The sequence below is a fragment of the Ovis aries genome, chromosome X (genome assembly GCF_016772045.2).
Source record: "Ovis aries strain OAR_USU_Benz2616 breed Rambouillet chromosome X, ARS-UI_Ramb_v3.0, whole genome shotgun sequence".
NCBI classification, from domain to species: domain Eukaryota; kingdom Metazoa; phylum Chordata; class Mammalia; order Artiodactyla; family Bovidae; genus Ovis; species Ovis aries.
The window spans coordinates 19,869,201-19,886,211 of NC_056080.1; the positions used below are offsets into that span (position 1 = coordinate 19,869,201).

At 35.4% G+C, this 17,011-nt stretch overlaps 1 protein-coding gene across 8 annotated transcripts in view; it reads left to right on the forward strand.

The window, feature by feature from the left end:
- Positions 1-17,011, forward strand: part of CNKSR2 (connector enhancer of kinase suppressor of Ras 2) — a 286,492-nt gene that overhangs the window by 168,241 nt on the left and 101,240 nt on the right. For all 8 annotated transcript variants that reach the window (XM_027963027.2, XM_027963028.2, XM_027963029.2 and 5 more), the window contains one exon: positions 5,089-5,300. In XM_027963027.2, the coding sequence (XP_027818828.1) occupies positions 5,089-5,300 (212 nt within the window). The remainder of the gene's footprint in view (positions 1-5,088; positions 5,301-17,011) is intronic.

The following is a 17,011-nucleotide window of genomic DNA, read 5'->3' on the forward strand; positions in this document are numbered from 1 at the left end:
TAATGAGAGAGAGTGTTTTTCCCCCCAATACCTCTGTATCTACAGTTTCCACTTGGTTAGTTCATTAATGTTTCTTTCAGAAAGTAGAAAGAGTTTGCAAAAGAATGAGTTGCTTTTAAAGCCTATTTTCAGATTTCTGGAGGCTCTATCTCTATTTCATGTTCCAAATTCCTATTTGAAATTCCTGGCAGGTGGAAGAATATAATTCTGTGCCATCATGCATTCTGTCCAAAAGCATTCTGGTTTCCAGCCTGTGGAATACAAAAATTATGGGAAAAGGCCAGCACTAAATGGAGATAATTAATACCAATCACAAAGTATTTGATTCAGTTTTTAAATTAGTTGTGCAGTCATTCAAAAACAATAATTTAATGTCTCATGTTTTCAAGCTATACTTAATATTAAAATTCTTTATTAAATCAAAGCATGGAAATTCCTCTTTTTAATTACTTTTCATTATTCTTTAATACATCTAATGCTTCATTCTATTGGCTATGATGCTACTGACATTTAACAATCTAAATGCTACATGACAACATGGCATGTCTGCAAATCCTGTGTTGTCATCTAGTAATAAAACTACAGCCAATTTTAAAAACATTTAAGGTCTTTTTTTAAAATTAAATGTTGTGAGAACATGGTTTGTGAGAAGATATAATTTGCTAAGCTGGTATTTCAAAAATCTTACTAATATATAATTTGTACTCATGTTTGATTTACAGTTATACAGATTCATTCGATATCCTAGTCAACTGTAAGTTGAATTTTAATTAAACTAGTGTTGGACTTTTAAAATATTCCTGTAAAAGGAACAATAAAAGCATGTGTATTTCAAATAGGAAATGCCTCTTTTGGTTTGTTTTCATTGGAAAGATTTTATTCAGGACAAATGATTATTTAAAAGACCTTATTTGTCAGAGTGCCACATGTCCAGATAAACTCAGAAAACTATTTTTAGCAAATCTCTGCAGTTTTTTTTATGTCCTTTCCTTTTCTCTTGGATAGGGAGGAACTTGTAGTAAAGACAATATTTCCTAGACAACATATTTAAAATGTATTTCAGAAGACAAGAGTGTTAAAGAATATAGTTCTGTCCTCCAAGAATATAGATATGTCCTCCATATCTGTGGTGCAGATATGAAGGCAATAGATTGAAGTCAATAAAAAGCTTTAAATATGCTATTTACAAAAACAGGAGAATGTAAGAGACTGAAGTATCAACACCATAGTACTTGTTTTGGTAGTACTGCTTGAATGCTCCATACTTTTCAGGAAAATTCATAATTAGAGTCTCATCTCTCACTTTAATTGATTCTTAGTCTAGCGTGTAATTTAACAGAATGTTCTAACTGTATTCTGAGTCAAATTAGTAGTTACCTAGTCACACAGTCATTTGATATATCAGTTAGAAAATACATATATCAGAGTCCCTTTGTACCACAGCCTCGTATAAATTATCAGCATTTTCTAATTTCACTTGAAGTTATGGTCATAAAAGTTTTTGCATTTGTCATTCTTTTATAGTTACAGCCATGGCATTTTCCCCCTTATTTTCATGATGAAAGATTTATCTAATTAAACTCATCTAAGCATTTCTTTTTTTCTTACATTAAAAACATTTGTCTTCATGGGATAGGCATTCCGGTGATAATTTGAATTGTGAATAATAAAAGCTTTCTCATCTTAAAACCAAAAAACCTTAAAAATGCTAGGAATGATTGTCACATTAAGTAGACTTTTCTCCATGTGATTATCATTCTTCAAACACATTTATTCCAGTAAAAGAATGTGATCGCAAAAGTGACTTCTTCACTGAGAGGGAAAACACTCATATGTGAGTGTGAGTGAGGTTTAGTCCATTTTTTATTATATGACTATATACAATTTCATTATCAAAGTAGATAGTGAACTTTCATACTTAACCAAAATTCTTTATTTTATCTTGAAAACTAAGGATTTCTAATTCTTACACAACTATGAAGTTTAAGTACTAATTTATCTCATTAATTTTACTATGAGCCATTAAATATAAAGACAGCACTGTTTATAATAGCCAGGACATGGAAACAACCTAGATGTCCATCAGCAGATGAATGGATAACAAAGCTGTGGTACATATACACAATGGAGTATTACTCAGCCGTTAAAAAGAATTCATTTGAATCAGTTCTGTTGAGATGGATGAAACTGGAGCCGATTATACAGAGTGAAGTAAGCCAGAAAGAAAAACACCAATACAGTATACTAACACATATATATGGAATTTAGGAAGATGGCAATGACGACCCTGTATGCAAGACAGGGAAAGAGACACAGATGTGTATAACGGACTTTTGGACTCAGAGGGAGAGGGAGAGGGTGGGATGATTTGGGAGAATGCCATTCTAACATGTATACTATCATGTGAATTGAATCGCCAGTCTATGTCTGACGCAGGATGCAGCATGCTTGGGGCTGGTGCATGGGGATGACCCAGAAAGATGTTATGGGGAGGGGAGGTGGGAGGGGGGTTCATGTTTGGGAATGCATGTAAGAATTAAAGATTTTAAAATTAAAAAAAAAAATAAAATAAAATAAATAAATATAAAGATAGTACAATGAAGCAGTGCTCTAGCTTTTCATCGATTCCCTTAAACACTTTTTAGAGCAAAAGCGTAGGTTTATTATATTTTGGCCACCTGATGCGAAGAGCTGACTCATTTGAAAAGACCCTGATGTCGGGAAAGATTGAAGGCAAGAGCAGAAGGGGACGACAGAGGATGAGATGGTTAGATGGCATCACTGACTCAATGGACATGAGTTTGGGTAAACTCTGGGAGTTGGTGATGGACAGGGAGGCCTGGCATGCTGTGGTTCATGGAGTCACAAAGAGTTGGACAGGACTGAATGACTGAACTGAACTGATATCTGTATAGGGCTTCCCTAGTGGCTTAGATGGTAAAGAGTCCATCTGCCAATGCAGGAGACACGGGTTCGATCCCTGGGTAGGGAAGATCCCCTGGAGAAAGGAAAGGCTACCCACTCCAGTATTCCAGCCCAGAGAGTTCCATGGACGGTATAGTCCCTGGGGTCATGAAGAGTCGGACACAACTGAATGAAAAGACAGAATGCAGAATATGAGTACATATACTCATAGGCACACACACTTGTATATGCAAGTCATGTATCAATTAATTCTACTGTAAAGTTTGGTTTTGGTTTATACTTTTCTTAATTTAGCTTTATTATGTGTATTTCATATAGACATTTCTAATAAATCTTCTTTGTTGGTATAAGGCCCCTCTTTCATATCACAATAGAATAAGGAATACCAGCCCTTCCCATTTTCTACCACAGGGTGTATCCCTATAAAGAGAGTGTGGTGAGAATTGAACCACCCTCTGATCTCAGCTGCATTAATATTCATGTCACAGGACTGATAGAAACATCTGCCCACTTATAAAGAAGCATAACCTCCAGTGCCCCAGGTTCATTAGGGCTGTTTCCAAGCTAATTGCAGTGTCAGTTTCTTTTTGCTAGAGGTCTGACTTAACAAAAAGTGCCAGGCAATTTGTTCAGGAAAAGTTTTTAGCTAGCCGAAAATACATGTGCCTGGGTTTTATATTTCCTTCTTCTTAAGAACTAACTTTCATAGTTATAATTTGGTAAGCAGCAACACTTTTATTTAAAAAAATTAAGGAGTGCCAGCTTACTGATTCCTTCTTGAATATTATTTACTACTTTCTACGTAGTTCAAATAATAAGAATATAGTTCTCTTCATTTGGACAAACCCAACATATACCTGAGATATAGTATACTGTAGTATAATAGTATGGTATTTTTGCTGAGCTGAAACTCATATTTTAGAATTGACATTATATTTATAAGCTTATCACCATCTCATAAGACTTAGTAAGTCAATTAAAATTTGGTATTTTTCTCTGTTTTGTTTTAATTCAGTTTATTCTGTAGAGTTAAGATTTCACCCTTGGCATTTAACATAAAGTTAAATTTTATTTGGTTTGATAGGATTCATGGTTCTGTTTAGGGTAGAACTGGAACTAGAACTTGGAAGAAATAAAATTAATGATCCATGAAGAAAGAAATATTGCATTTGCATTTATAGTCATGTTCTAGAATGTGAGCTTCTCTAATAAAAATTTCGTAGCTGGTTAGTGAAATTATCATAAGATAAACAAAGTTCATTTTAACTAATCCTAAATGGATTATTGCTACTGAAACACCACTCATTATGGGTCCAATCACCTGGGCTGTGTGATTAATACTTTGTGTGAGTAAGAGTTTTAGGGATCTCATAAATTATTAGAGATTCTTCTCTTCAGAATCCTATAGAAGAAAAAATCAACTTGTCATCATTTTAAATCCCATTCTTAAATTCTGTATATGATCAAGTTTCTCCACCCTCTCTCCCCAAGAAATGTTGCTAATATGTAAGGAAATTTTGATATATCCATTTTGAATGAGTTCCAGGAACATATCTTTTTTACTATTAAATTAGACATATACCATTTAAATACAGAGTGTAATTCTTTACACTAAGGTTATTTTATTAATAACAAACTGTTTGAAATTCTTAAAATACCAGTTTATATAGTGCTAACTTGGTTCTTAAAGTCACAGTACCCTCACAGAGGTGGTAGTTCTTAAATACATCTTTGTTTTTAAGCAGTGCAAATATTACCATGAATCAGTTAGATGAACTGGCAGAAGAAGCCTATATTGTTAGCATTGTTAATATTATACCTATTTTCTTAAGCAGTAAAAGCAATTTATGTGCTGAGATGATTTCTTTTATATGTCATAGTATGGTGAACATGAACTAGAGCAGGAGTTAGATTATCCATGGTCCATGTCTAGCAGTGTCATTTATTACCTGTGTAACCTTTAGGCTAGTCATTCAATCTCTCTGAGTCTTGGCATTTTTTCCCCCTGCAAAATAGGAATAATTAAAAATTGCCCTATAAACATCAAAGAAAGTTTGGAAAGATCAGAAGATATACAGGAAGGATATTATTACTACTTTAAACCCTCTGCCATTTTACCTCCCTAACACTTCCCGACATCCTTCTCCTTTACCCTTTCTTTAGGGATGAAAAAGGAAACCTTCCTTGTGAAGACCTCAGAGGACACATGGTGGGCAAGCCAGTGCATAAGGGATCTGAATCACCAAACTCATTTCTGGATCAAGAATATCGAAAGAGGTTTAATATTGTCGAGGAAGACACTGTCTTGTATTGTTACGAATATGAGAAGGGAAGATCAAGTAGTCAAGGAAGACGAGAAAGCACCCCAACTTATGGTAAGAAGTCTTCTCTTACGTTGATGAAGGAGTTTGTCTGGTATGGGAATCTCAATTTTTTTTCCTAGGCTTTTCGGTTGCGAAAATTACCTGAGAGCTTTTGAATCTTTGTAATTGATCTGTTTCTGTTGTGTGCTTCCAAGTGGAATCTCAACAATATAAGGCATGACATTAAAATTTATTCTAAATTTTCCAAAGGTAAGCAAGAATAATTGCCTTCCAAAGGCAGTGTTTTAACTTAACAATACATAGAAACCTTTTTGAATCACATGTAATTTTTGTATATCAGAGGTTGCCAAACTGAAGTAGTTCAAGAGGGTTTTTTTCTTTTTTTAATCAATACTTAACTGTTAACATAACTTACTTAAAATCAAATTTCTGTATTTCTCAGATATTAAAAAAATCTTAGATGGACTTTTCTAGGTAAAATTTCATCTTGATTTTTGTGTTTTTTTTTTTATAAGAAGTGGTACATTTTGAGTGGATTTTAAATAGACAGGACATGATATATTTAAAGCAAAGATGGGCCTAAAGTTACCATGTCCCAGGATTTTTTTTTTTAATCTGGCTCCTATTTTTCCATGCATGACCAAGAAAGTAACCCAGAATTGATATAGTTTAGCTGAACCATTTGCAGATAAATTTGCCTAAAGTTAGAGTAGTAAATTCTTTGGTCCTCTTGCAAGAATGAATGGATTTAATTGGAATTCTGTACTCCTTGCTTTCCAGTTTTAGGAGAAGGGTAGGATCCTTGCTGATAAGTGCAGATTTGATCAGTAGAAGCTGAAGAGAAAGAAAGTTGTTTTTAACTTTCTCTTTCTACTTACCTGCCTTACTTGTTCACCATGGCCATATGCCTCCCTCCTGTGGTCCCAAAATATTGGTCATCACATACTTTATAACTGACACCCTATTTCCTTACAGCTTTTTTGGTAAAAATGAGTAATAAGTATGGAAAATTTTGTCCAAAACGATCCTAAGTAATAGAACCCTACCTATCATGCTTTATATTACTCTCTGTACATGTGCTGTTTTTTCATGTGCTCCTCATTTATACAACCCTGGTGGCACTTATTTTGAACTGTCATAAATTGAAGGTATTTGCACCTTTGCTTTTCTCCACTACTGTAAACTTCTGCAGTAAACCTCTGCCTGCCATCTTCGTTATCCCCACCCCTGCCTCATCACATGAGATTTCTATTTTTCTGCATTCATTCCACAAGTACTTATTGACTATATATTATTAGATAGGCGGTCAGTTCAGTTGCTCAGTCATGTCCAAATGGTTGTGACTCCATGGACTACAGCACGTCAGGCTTCCTTGTCCATCACCAACTCCTGGAGCTTGCTCAAACAAATGTATATCAACTCTTCTTTTTTTATGTCCCAGAATTTTCTGGCTGTTTTCTACTTGTATTGAAGTAGATAAGAATGTTTAAGGGGAAATTATAGTCACTAGATAAAGTTGATTATTGATAGCTTTATGAAAAATAGTTTACCAAGGCCTTACTTAAATAGCTGTGAACTGTTAGTTCCTTCAGACTATGGTTTAAAGCACCTAGTGCTATCATGTTCCACAAATCATACCTCTTCCAATAAAATAGAATATCATTTAAATTTTAGAAAATGTAGATATACTATAGATACCTAAAGTGTTTTTATAAACAACTTAGGAGAAAATAAATGTATATATACTTAAAAGAGGAATAAGTAAAAACAAAAGTTCTTTTACTTTTAGATTTGAAGGTGGTTTTTGTTTTTGTTTTTTTAATTTTGAACCTGAAATATAGCCTGAACTTTCACTTAGAGTTACTTTAGAGATACTCCAGCAGAGATTCCCTGGCATGACTGGAAAATTGTTCCATGTAACTAGCAGTTTAATGAATATTTACCTTTTTAAAATCAGATCTTAAGTAATAAAACCTACTTCTCACATACATGAATTTCGGGCCATAACATTCCCAAAGAGTAATTTATCTGTTAATACATTCAACTGATATTTGTTGTGTGTATAAAGTCAGCCAGGCACTGGGGATGCAAAGATGAGTAAAACATAAATCTTCCCTGGAAGGCAGCCATAGCCCAAAGGGAAAGAACAAAGAGACGCAGTGCAGCAGCAGCTTTAGGTAAGGCGGAAAGTGCACCAAGTGCTGCAGTAGCATGGGCGATGAAGCCCCAGTGTCTTCCTGGGAAGTCACATAAATACAAGTGACGTTTATGCTGAGTTTTAAATGATGAATAGTCATCATCCAGGGTTTCTCAGTGCTAGTTATCCCTACCAAATACTTGACACCCTCTCAAACCTAGTACTGAGATCTGAGAGTTTATATAAATCTCCCAGCCCATCCCCTAAAGGCCCCAAGTATTAGTAACTTCAACCCTTAATAAGTAATAATTGATGACAACTTCATTTAACTTATAAAATGGTCCCATTATATGGATCCCCAAGTGTGACAATATTCTCTTGGGTTTAAAAATAATGATAATGAAATGCTTGATCCTGCTGAAGTATATAAAAAAATAAACCCTGATTGCCAAAAAAAAAAGTTCACAATTTATATTTTCTGAAAATGAGAGTAATTTAACTTGTTAGCACTTGTGAAATATTTTAAAATCATTGTATAAGTCCTTTAGCCTTACAGTTCAACTTAGTTCTTCATTGCAAATATCCTTATCTTCCAGTGTGTGGACTTAGCCTCCATTGCTACCTATTAACTTCCCAGTTACCTATTTACTCAAAGAGGTTCAGAGTTAAGATTTTAAGAGTCTAGATAGTGTTTTGAGAAGCAAAGGAGAAATATAATACAGTTTTTACTGTGTGCTTTTGTCTTCATTCATATTTTAAAGTTAGATATATAAGACAAAAATTAAAATTTAGAGACACTCTGTTATTAGACTCAGTGACAAAGAAACAGATATAAAGAAGAATATTTGAAAATATCCTAATCATGAACTTTATTTTAAGACTGGAGGTTTATTAAATGCTTTATCATATTTGTTAACCAACTTCTCAGTTTATATCATGGACCCACTATTTGTGGGTAAGAGTGAATTAAAAGATCAGTTATTTGCCCTAAGCCATAAGATAAATACAGTATGGATAGACAGTAGATGGCCTATCTAGAAAATAAGTAAATACTTGTTGAGCTTTTATGTATGCCTTTAAAAAGCATTGGGCTTACGTCATAGGTCAGTTGGTAAAGAGTCCAGCTGCAATGCAGGAGACCCTGGTTCAATTCCTGGGTTGGGAAGATTGGCTGGAGGAAGGATAGGCTACCCACTCCAGTATTCTTGGGCTTTCCTTGTGGCTCAGCTGGTAAAGAATTCGCCTCCAATGAGGGAGACCTGGGTTCAATCCCTGGGTTGGGAAGATCCCCTGGAGAAGGGAAAGGCTGCTGCTGCTGCTAAGTCGCTTCAGTTGTGTCCAACTCTGTGCAACCCCATAGACGGCAGCCCATGAAGCTCCCCCATCCCTGGGATTCTCCAGGCAAGAACGCTGGAGTGGGTTGCCATTTCCTTCTCCAATGCATGAAAGTGAAAAGTGAAAGTGAAGTCACTCAGTTGTGTCCAACTCTTAGTGACCCCATGGACTGTGGCCCACCAGGCTCCTCTGTCCATGGGATTGTCCAGGCAAGAGTGCTGGAGTGGGGTGCCATTGCCTTCTCCGCAGGGAAAGGCTATCCACTCCCATATTCTGGCCTGGAGAATTCCATGGACTGTATAGTCCATGGAGTCGCAAAGAGTTGGCACGATTGAACTACTTTTACTTTCATTCTAAAAAGCATTAACCCATTTAATCCTCACAACCCCGAGAGGTAGATAACTAATAGAATCCTTACTTTATAAATGGGTTAAATATCTTACCCAGCTAGTAAGTGGTAGAACCTTGATATTTGTTGACTCTATCAGTGTTACCAGCTAACTAAATAATATGAAAATATTTTGCTAAAATGTAGGAAAGTAGTTCAAAAAGGCAAAATGGTTGCCTGAGGAGGCCTTACAAATAGCTGAGAAAAGAAGAGAAGCTAAATGCAAAGGGAAAAAGGAAAGATATGCCCATTTGAATGAAGAGTTCCAAAGAATAACAAGGAGAGATAAGAAAGCCTTCCTCAGTGATAATGCAAAGAAATAGAGGAAAACAATAGAATAGGAAAGACTAGAGATCTCCCCAAGAAAATTTGAGATACCAAGGGAACATTTCATTCAAAGATGGGCGCAATAAAGGACAGAAATGGTATGGACCTAACAGAAGCAGAAATATTAAGAAGAGGTGGCAAGAATACACAAAAGAACTATATAAAAAAGATAACTATGATAACCATGATGGTCTGATCACTCACCTAGAGCCAAACATCCTGGAATGCGAAGTCAAATGGGCCTTAGGAAGCATCACTACAAACAAAGCTAGTAGAGATGATGGAATTCCACTTAAGCTATTTCAAATCCTAAAAGATGATGCTGTGAAAGTGCTGCACTGAATATGCCAGCAAATTTGGAAAACTCATCGGTGGCCACAGGACTGGAAAAGGTCAGTTTTCATTCCAATCCCAAAGAAAGGCAATGCCAAAGAATGCTCAAACTATTGCACAATTGCACTCATCTCACACACTAGCAAACTAATGCTCAAAATCCTCCAAGCCAGGCTTCAACAGTATGTGAATCATGAACTTCCAGATGTTCAAGCTGGATTTAGAAAAGGCAGAGGAACCAGAGATCAAATTGCCAACATCTGTTGGGTCATCATTAAAGCAAGAGAATACCAGAAAAACATCTATTTTTGCTTTATTGACTATGCCAAAGACTTCGACTGTGTGGATCACAACAAACTGTGGAAAGTTCTTATAGAGATGGAAATACCAGACCACCTTACCTGCCTCCTGAGAAATCTGTATGCAGGGCAAGAAGCAACAGTTAGAACTGGACATGGAAAACCAGACTGGTTCCAGACTGGGAAAGGAGTACGTCAAGGCTGTATATTGTCACCCTGCTTGTTTAACTTCTATGCAGAGTACATCATGCGAAATGCTAGGCTGGATGAAGCACAAGCTGGAATCAAGATTGCTGGGAGAAATATCAATAACCTCAGATATGCAGATGACACCACCATTATGGCAGAAAGTGAAGAAGAACTAAAGAGGCTGTTGATTACAGTGAAAGAAGAGAGTGAAAAAGTTGGCTTAAAATGCAACATTCAGAAAACTAAGATCTTGGCATCTGGTCCCATCACCTCATGGCCAGTAGATGGGGAAACAATGGAAAACAGTGAGAGACTTTATTTTGGGGGGCTCCAAAATCATTGCAGATGGTGACTGTAGTCATAAAATTAAAAGATGCTTGCTCCTTGGAAGAAAAGTTATGACCACCCTAGACAGCATATTAAAAAGCAGACATAGTACTTTGCCAACAAAGGTCTATCTAGTCAAAGCTATGGTTTTTCCAGTTGTCATGTATGGATGTGAGAATTGGACTGTAAAGAAGGCTGAGTGCCAAAGAATTGGTGCTTTTGAACAGTGATGTTGGAGAAGACTCTTGAGAGTCCCTTGGACTACACAGAGATCAAACCAATCAATCCTAAAGGAAACCAGTCCTAAATATTCATTGCAAGGACTGATGCTGAAGCTGAAGCTCCAATACTTTGTCCGCCTCATGAAGAACTGACTCATTGGAAAAGACCCTGATAGTGGGAAAGGTTGAAGGCAGGAGGAGGAGGGGATGACAGAGGATGAGACGGTTGCATGGCATCACATGAGTTTGAGTAAGCTCTGGGAGTTGGTGATGGACAGGGAAGCCTGGTGTGCTGCAGTCCATGGGGTCACAAAGAGTCGGACACAACTGAGTGTCTGAACTGAAGTGAGGAAAGTAGTTTGTCAAAATTTCATTACTCCTTCAAAATTCAAGCATCTGATTTCAATCAAGCAGAACTAGGTCTAATTATGTATGTTCTTCTATATGTTTTGTATTTCCTGGCGTTACAGTAAACATGCATTCACATAGACATGGCCCTAACACACCATAGGAAAAGACAGCTGAAATGAGGGGTAAAGTTAGCAACAGTGTGTTAGGCTCTTTTTAAATGAGAAAGTGTAAATGGGTTTTACTTTCCTAAAAAGATAAACAAGAATGATTCCTGGAAATACAGATACAGTAAGGGAAACAACCTAGATTAGTGATTGCTGGTATTGGCTTTATAATCAGCCACATTTGTTAATCCTGTCTGCCATCTAATTACTCCAATATGACTTTAGGAATGTTACTCTAGGGCTCAGTTTCTCATTTGTTAAATGAAGATGATAATGTCTGTCTCATAGACATTTTGTGAGAATTTAATGACAACAGGCTGTAAATTGACTAGAAAGTACCCAGTATGTGCCAGATATTTATTTTCACTGCTTCGTTATTACATGGAAACTTTAGTGTTGCTGAGAGAATAGATCCTAAGTGTTTTCACCACATATACAAAAAAGGATAAGTATTTGAGCTGATAGCTTGATTGTGGTTATCATTTCACAGTGTATATGCATAATATCAAATCATCATTTTGTATACCTGAAATGAATGCAATTTTTATTTGTCAATTATCCCTCAGTAAAACTGAGGGAAAACAATCAGAGAACTGAAATACTTCAACATGTAAATAATAATAATAAGAGCCATTTAAAATTCTTTGGAGAATAAGATGGGATGAATACACAGAAAATTCAAGGAAGAAAAGAAATTGTAATGTGAAAATAAAAGGGAAAAAAGGATAGCATTAAATTACTTTAACTCTTTGGTCTCATCTGCTCATGCTTCAAAGGCAAAGGTTCAAATTGGATGAGATTAGTTGCTTGGTGACTTTTCAGAATGATAGTATTTCCCATCAGCTTTCTTTTTTTCACTCTTCACAGACTCCTTGCTCTTGTTGCTCCATCACAGCACATTTCTGTGCATATAAACCTGCTAAAAGGTAGACACAGTTGGCTGAGTCTCTTTGTGGTTATGAGTGGTCATGTTTTCTAAAAATAGGATAAAAACATATTTTTGACAATAATATTGTAGAATAGTATTAGTTTGAAGAAATTCAGACCTTTTCTGATTTATTGAAAATTCAGGACCTCACAGAAAGCACACAAGTGAATGCAAGGTTGGTGTTTTACAAGTGTTTCTCATAAATGTTATCTGTCCACAGTGTGCAGTGAGGAAAATTAATTTCTATATTATACCTGATCATTTTCCACTGGAATAGTTGGAACAAGAGAAAACCAAATACCATGTCCTTTTTAGCTACATAAATAGTACATGGCTTGAAGTGACCTATAATAGCATGATGAAGGACCTATGGGCAGTGATACTGGGAACTGAGCTTTATCATTGTGAGGTGAGGATATGGTCTGAAGGTTCTAGGGTCTCTCATCATAGTTCAAAATCACCTTTCTCTGTCGTACAACTTCATTCTATCTTTTGGGCAGTTGAATTACAATTAATAGCATTATTTCAAACATTTCTTAAAGATACGCAGAATACATTCACAAATACATTTCCAAATGAAAGCTTGTTCCCTCTCCTATGTTTTTTTAGTATAAATTGTCTTTATCAAACAATAGCCCAACTGTTATTCATCAGCTATTAGAGACAAAAGAAAATGAGATTCTAATCACAAGAAATTTCTGTGCTCAAGTAAAATGTACTACTTGCAAAGCAAAATTAAACAAAGTAAAAATTAGTAAATCAAAAATGCAGAAATATGAGACAAGTACTGTACTCATAGGAATTCTTATTCTTTAGGACTTACTTAATACATTTCATAAAGACTACATGTTGGTTAGCTTCACAAAAGAATTTTGACTATCAAGCTGATGGTGATAAGGGAGCATGTAACTGATGGAAAAGTAGTTCAGCAATATTTTGGCATAGAAATAGAAAATAGTCTAAGGTAAAATTTGGAGTAATCATCTAGGGAAGGTGCTCTTCCTTCATCTCTATAATTTTACTGATTAAAAATAGAGCATGAGTTTTGAGGTCAGATAGAGCTGAATTTGGTGCCAAGGCTTGGCCTTTAATAACTGATTGACCTTGTACTTGAGAGTTAGCCTCACTGTACTTTTGTTTCCTTATCTGTAAAATGGGATAGCAGTACTACTCACAGTATTTTGATGAGGATCAAATGAGTTTTATGAGGATTAAATATATGCCAAGTACTTAGCACTGATTTTGCCTCATAGAAAGTACTCAAGTAATGGTGCCTAAATGGCATAGTAAATCACTGGTGCTCATAAATAAAAGTGGCTCAAAGATTGTGAAGTGCTGATGGATCAAATTAATACTTCCTTCTTTCCTGTGGAGGGACTCAATGACAAACTAAAGGAATGGAAGTATTCCCAATAACCAACCATTTAAATTATGCCTATGAAAAGAAATAGTTTGCTTGTTTTTTTGGTTTTGAAAAGTAGAAGGAAGAATGTCAAATAGCTCATAACACTAGAAACCTCTGTGGTATCACAGAGTTTTCTTTTTAAGTTCTGTTACTGAAATCATTACTTCATATGTTAGGTATGTTTAAAACGATTTAGACTCTGCACATTTTTAAAGTATAAGATTAACTGCTTTTAAATATGCTAAGTAAATTGAATAGTTGGAGACTTTCAAAAAAGTGAAATCGGGCAAGAGGAAACGAAGTAATAGATAACAGTAAGATTAAGAGGGAAAAAAACTTTTAATAAAATTCTAGAATATTAATAAGTAGATAAAAAGGAAGAATTAGCAAACCAACAAAGTTGATGCAACTATTAGAGAAAAAGAGAAACATCTTTAAATGAATTAACAGAAGGATAGGAACTAAGTGAATTAGTGCTTCCCTTAAAGACAAAATGGGAAAACCAAAAATAGAAATAAACCAACTCAGGAGATTTGCAACTGGGTCAGTATTGTCCCCTAGGGGACATTTGGCAATTTCTGGGAACCCTGGTAGTTGTCATAAATGGACGTGGAGGTGCTACAGGCATCCAGTGAGTTGAAGCCCAAGATGCTACTAAACATCATAAAATGAATAGGACACCCCTCCCCCCAACAGTAAAGAATGATCCAATCCAAAACATCATGAGTGCTACTGTTGAGATACCCTAGCTAAATTAAGAAGAATCGGTTGTCGACAAATACAGAGTCAGATATTTATGACTCAAAAATTAAAGAAACCTTCTATGACATAGGGCCAATTGCCTTTTTCTCTCATTCATACAATCTGGGAACTTACTGCTCTGAAATGATAAACCTACATTTACTCACACTTAGCATATTCTCTGGGCAGAAATAATACAAGCTTGTGAGTGTCTGAGACGACTTACCCAGCTCTACAGTAGAAAACCTAATCATGGCATCCCGTGGAGCAGGAGGGAACTGTCCCTAATTGAAATCAGAATGCATTTTCCCTCCATGGGAAAATGATGTACTAAATAGCAGCCAGGTGAAATTTAAATAGAGTGGTTGATGTTTGCTTTCAAATCACAATGTGGCTTAAATAATCCAGCATTTTCTTATGTATGTTCTTCAGATCACTACTTCTGAAAGAGATTCTTTGTAAAAGAAGGAGATTATGTGGTTAATTAAGATTGGGAAGCTCTGCATATTTTACCCGCCTCTTGGAGATTATTACATGCACATTAGCATACTAAAGGCTTTGAAAATCTTGGTTTCCCAAATGTATTTGTACATTGCATCTTCTTTGGTTTTGGTCACAAAATACCTCCCAATGTAACTGATGTTTGATGGCATATATTTTGACAAAAGCTGATACAGTCTTGCAGCTCCTCCTAAAGACCCATATACCAATGATAAAATTTAAGTTGCAAATTGCTGACTTAACAGAAATCCTCTATTCTTAACTTGAAGTCTGCTCCAGCAGACAGCTTGTTGAATGTCATCTTCATTTTTATCATGCAGAAAAGCAATTTTCTAAAGTAAATCTTATTTGTGATGAAAGTCCAAACTAAGATAATAAATACTAACTGAAACGATCAGTGCATGGCTCCTCATAGAATTACTTTTATTACAGCAAAACAATTTGCTGGAATCATGGAAGAAATAGATCCCTGGGGATAGAAAATGTCAAGTGTGATATCCAATCTTGTTAAAAGCAATGACTAAAAATTATACACTTAATATCTTAATGACTGGAAACATTAAAGCAAATAATTAAAACAATAGCCATTTAAAAGTATACATATGACAACCTAACATTACTTTATAAATGATACATCATGTCAAGCCAGTTTATTTTCCATCTTGGTTCAGGGATGGATAACAAACACAGTTACAGCTACAGTTTATGTTCGAATCTTCTACGAATTCTTTACCTAGCCTTTAAGAACTTTTTCCAAGAGTTGCAAACTGGCTGGGAGTATAGTTGTTTGAAAAGCAGTAATCATACATGTCAGTGAATTATTTTTGAAGAAAAATGAATTGAATATTTGTATAATGTAATGGCCTTCAACTCATCGCTGAGGCAACTTAATATAATGAAGTTACAAAGTCTACGTTCACAGGCTGACTCCAACACTGATTATCGATGAAATCCTAAGAAATTGACTGGGTGTGTGTCAAGTTTTTCATCTCTACCTTTTTAAAAAATAGTTTACTCTATTGTCGTATTTAACTGGAAAATGGCATGCTTTTAACCAAATAATATTTACCCCACATCATCTTTCTTTCCCACAACTGTATTGCTGAGCACAGCAGGAGGCAAAAGTATTTAGCATAGCTCATTGCTTTTTTACCCACCAGAGCCTTCAGAAGAGAAGCCAGAACTGTTTTGCCGCTTAGTATTTAAACCACTGAATTCTTCCCAGACCTCCCACATCCCTCTAATGTAGAGGAATAGTCTCTATGCACAGTGGCAACATTTCAACTGAAATAGCCTGCCTTTCTGTACTCCAGTGTGTACAGCACATTTGCTTTCTTGGCAGAATGTAATTTGGTTCAAAATGTAATTCGCCTTGGAATCAAGTGTTCAAAATTCCCTATAATTTTTGATGTGGTTCAAAATTTTCTCCTTCAACAATTTTTATGTGACTTCCCATTTAAAGTCTAGATCACTTTTAGGGAGCAGTAAGAAAATTCACAAACAAGATGTAGCTTATTCTTTGAAATGATATTTTAATTGTTTTGCTTCTCTATTAATGCAACCAAAAAGATTTCAAGTTAATAATCATCAGGTTTGTATTTGATTTATATTGTTAAAAGGTGTTAAATCCAGTACTTAAATAATCATCACATTGTGATGTTTACAAGCCAGTTTTTCTCCCAAACTCTTTTATCTAGAAGTGAAATTTTAAAAATATGGCCCTAGAGATCAAAGTGCCCATTCTTACTTATTTTATTAGATCCAGATATGTTGCCTTTATCCTTTAAAAAGTACTGACTTTCCATTTAATTCAGTTTTACTCCTCTTTAAATGTGTGATTCTCTACCTTAAATAACCTCGGGATGTTTTCCTAGAAATGCAGTCAACCATCTGAAAGTAATTTTTCTGTCTGGTATGTGGGGAGTTTGATGGGTGTATGTGACATGCTTATAGCTTAACATTCCTTACTATACTCATTTTCATCAAAATATTGGCTAAAGTATTCAGAACAGATGTGTATATGTGTGTGTGTGTATTTTTCTAGGGAAAGCTTCTTTTGTGAGCAATTAAAAGGTACATCAGACATAAAGAGAAATTTCTCTGCAGCCTTTTTTCC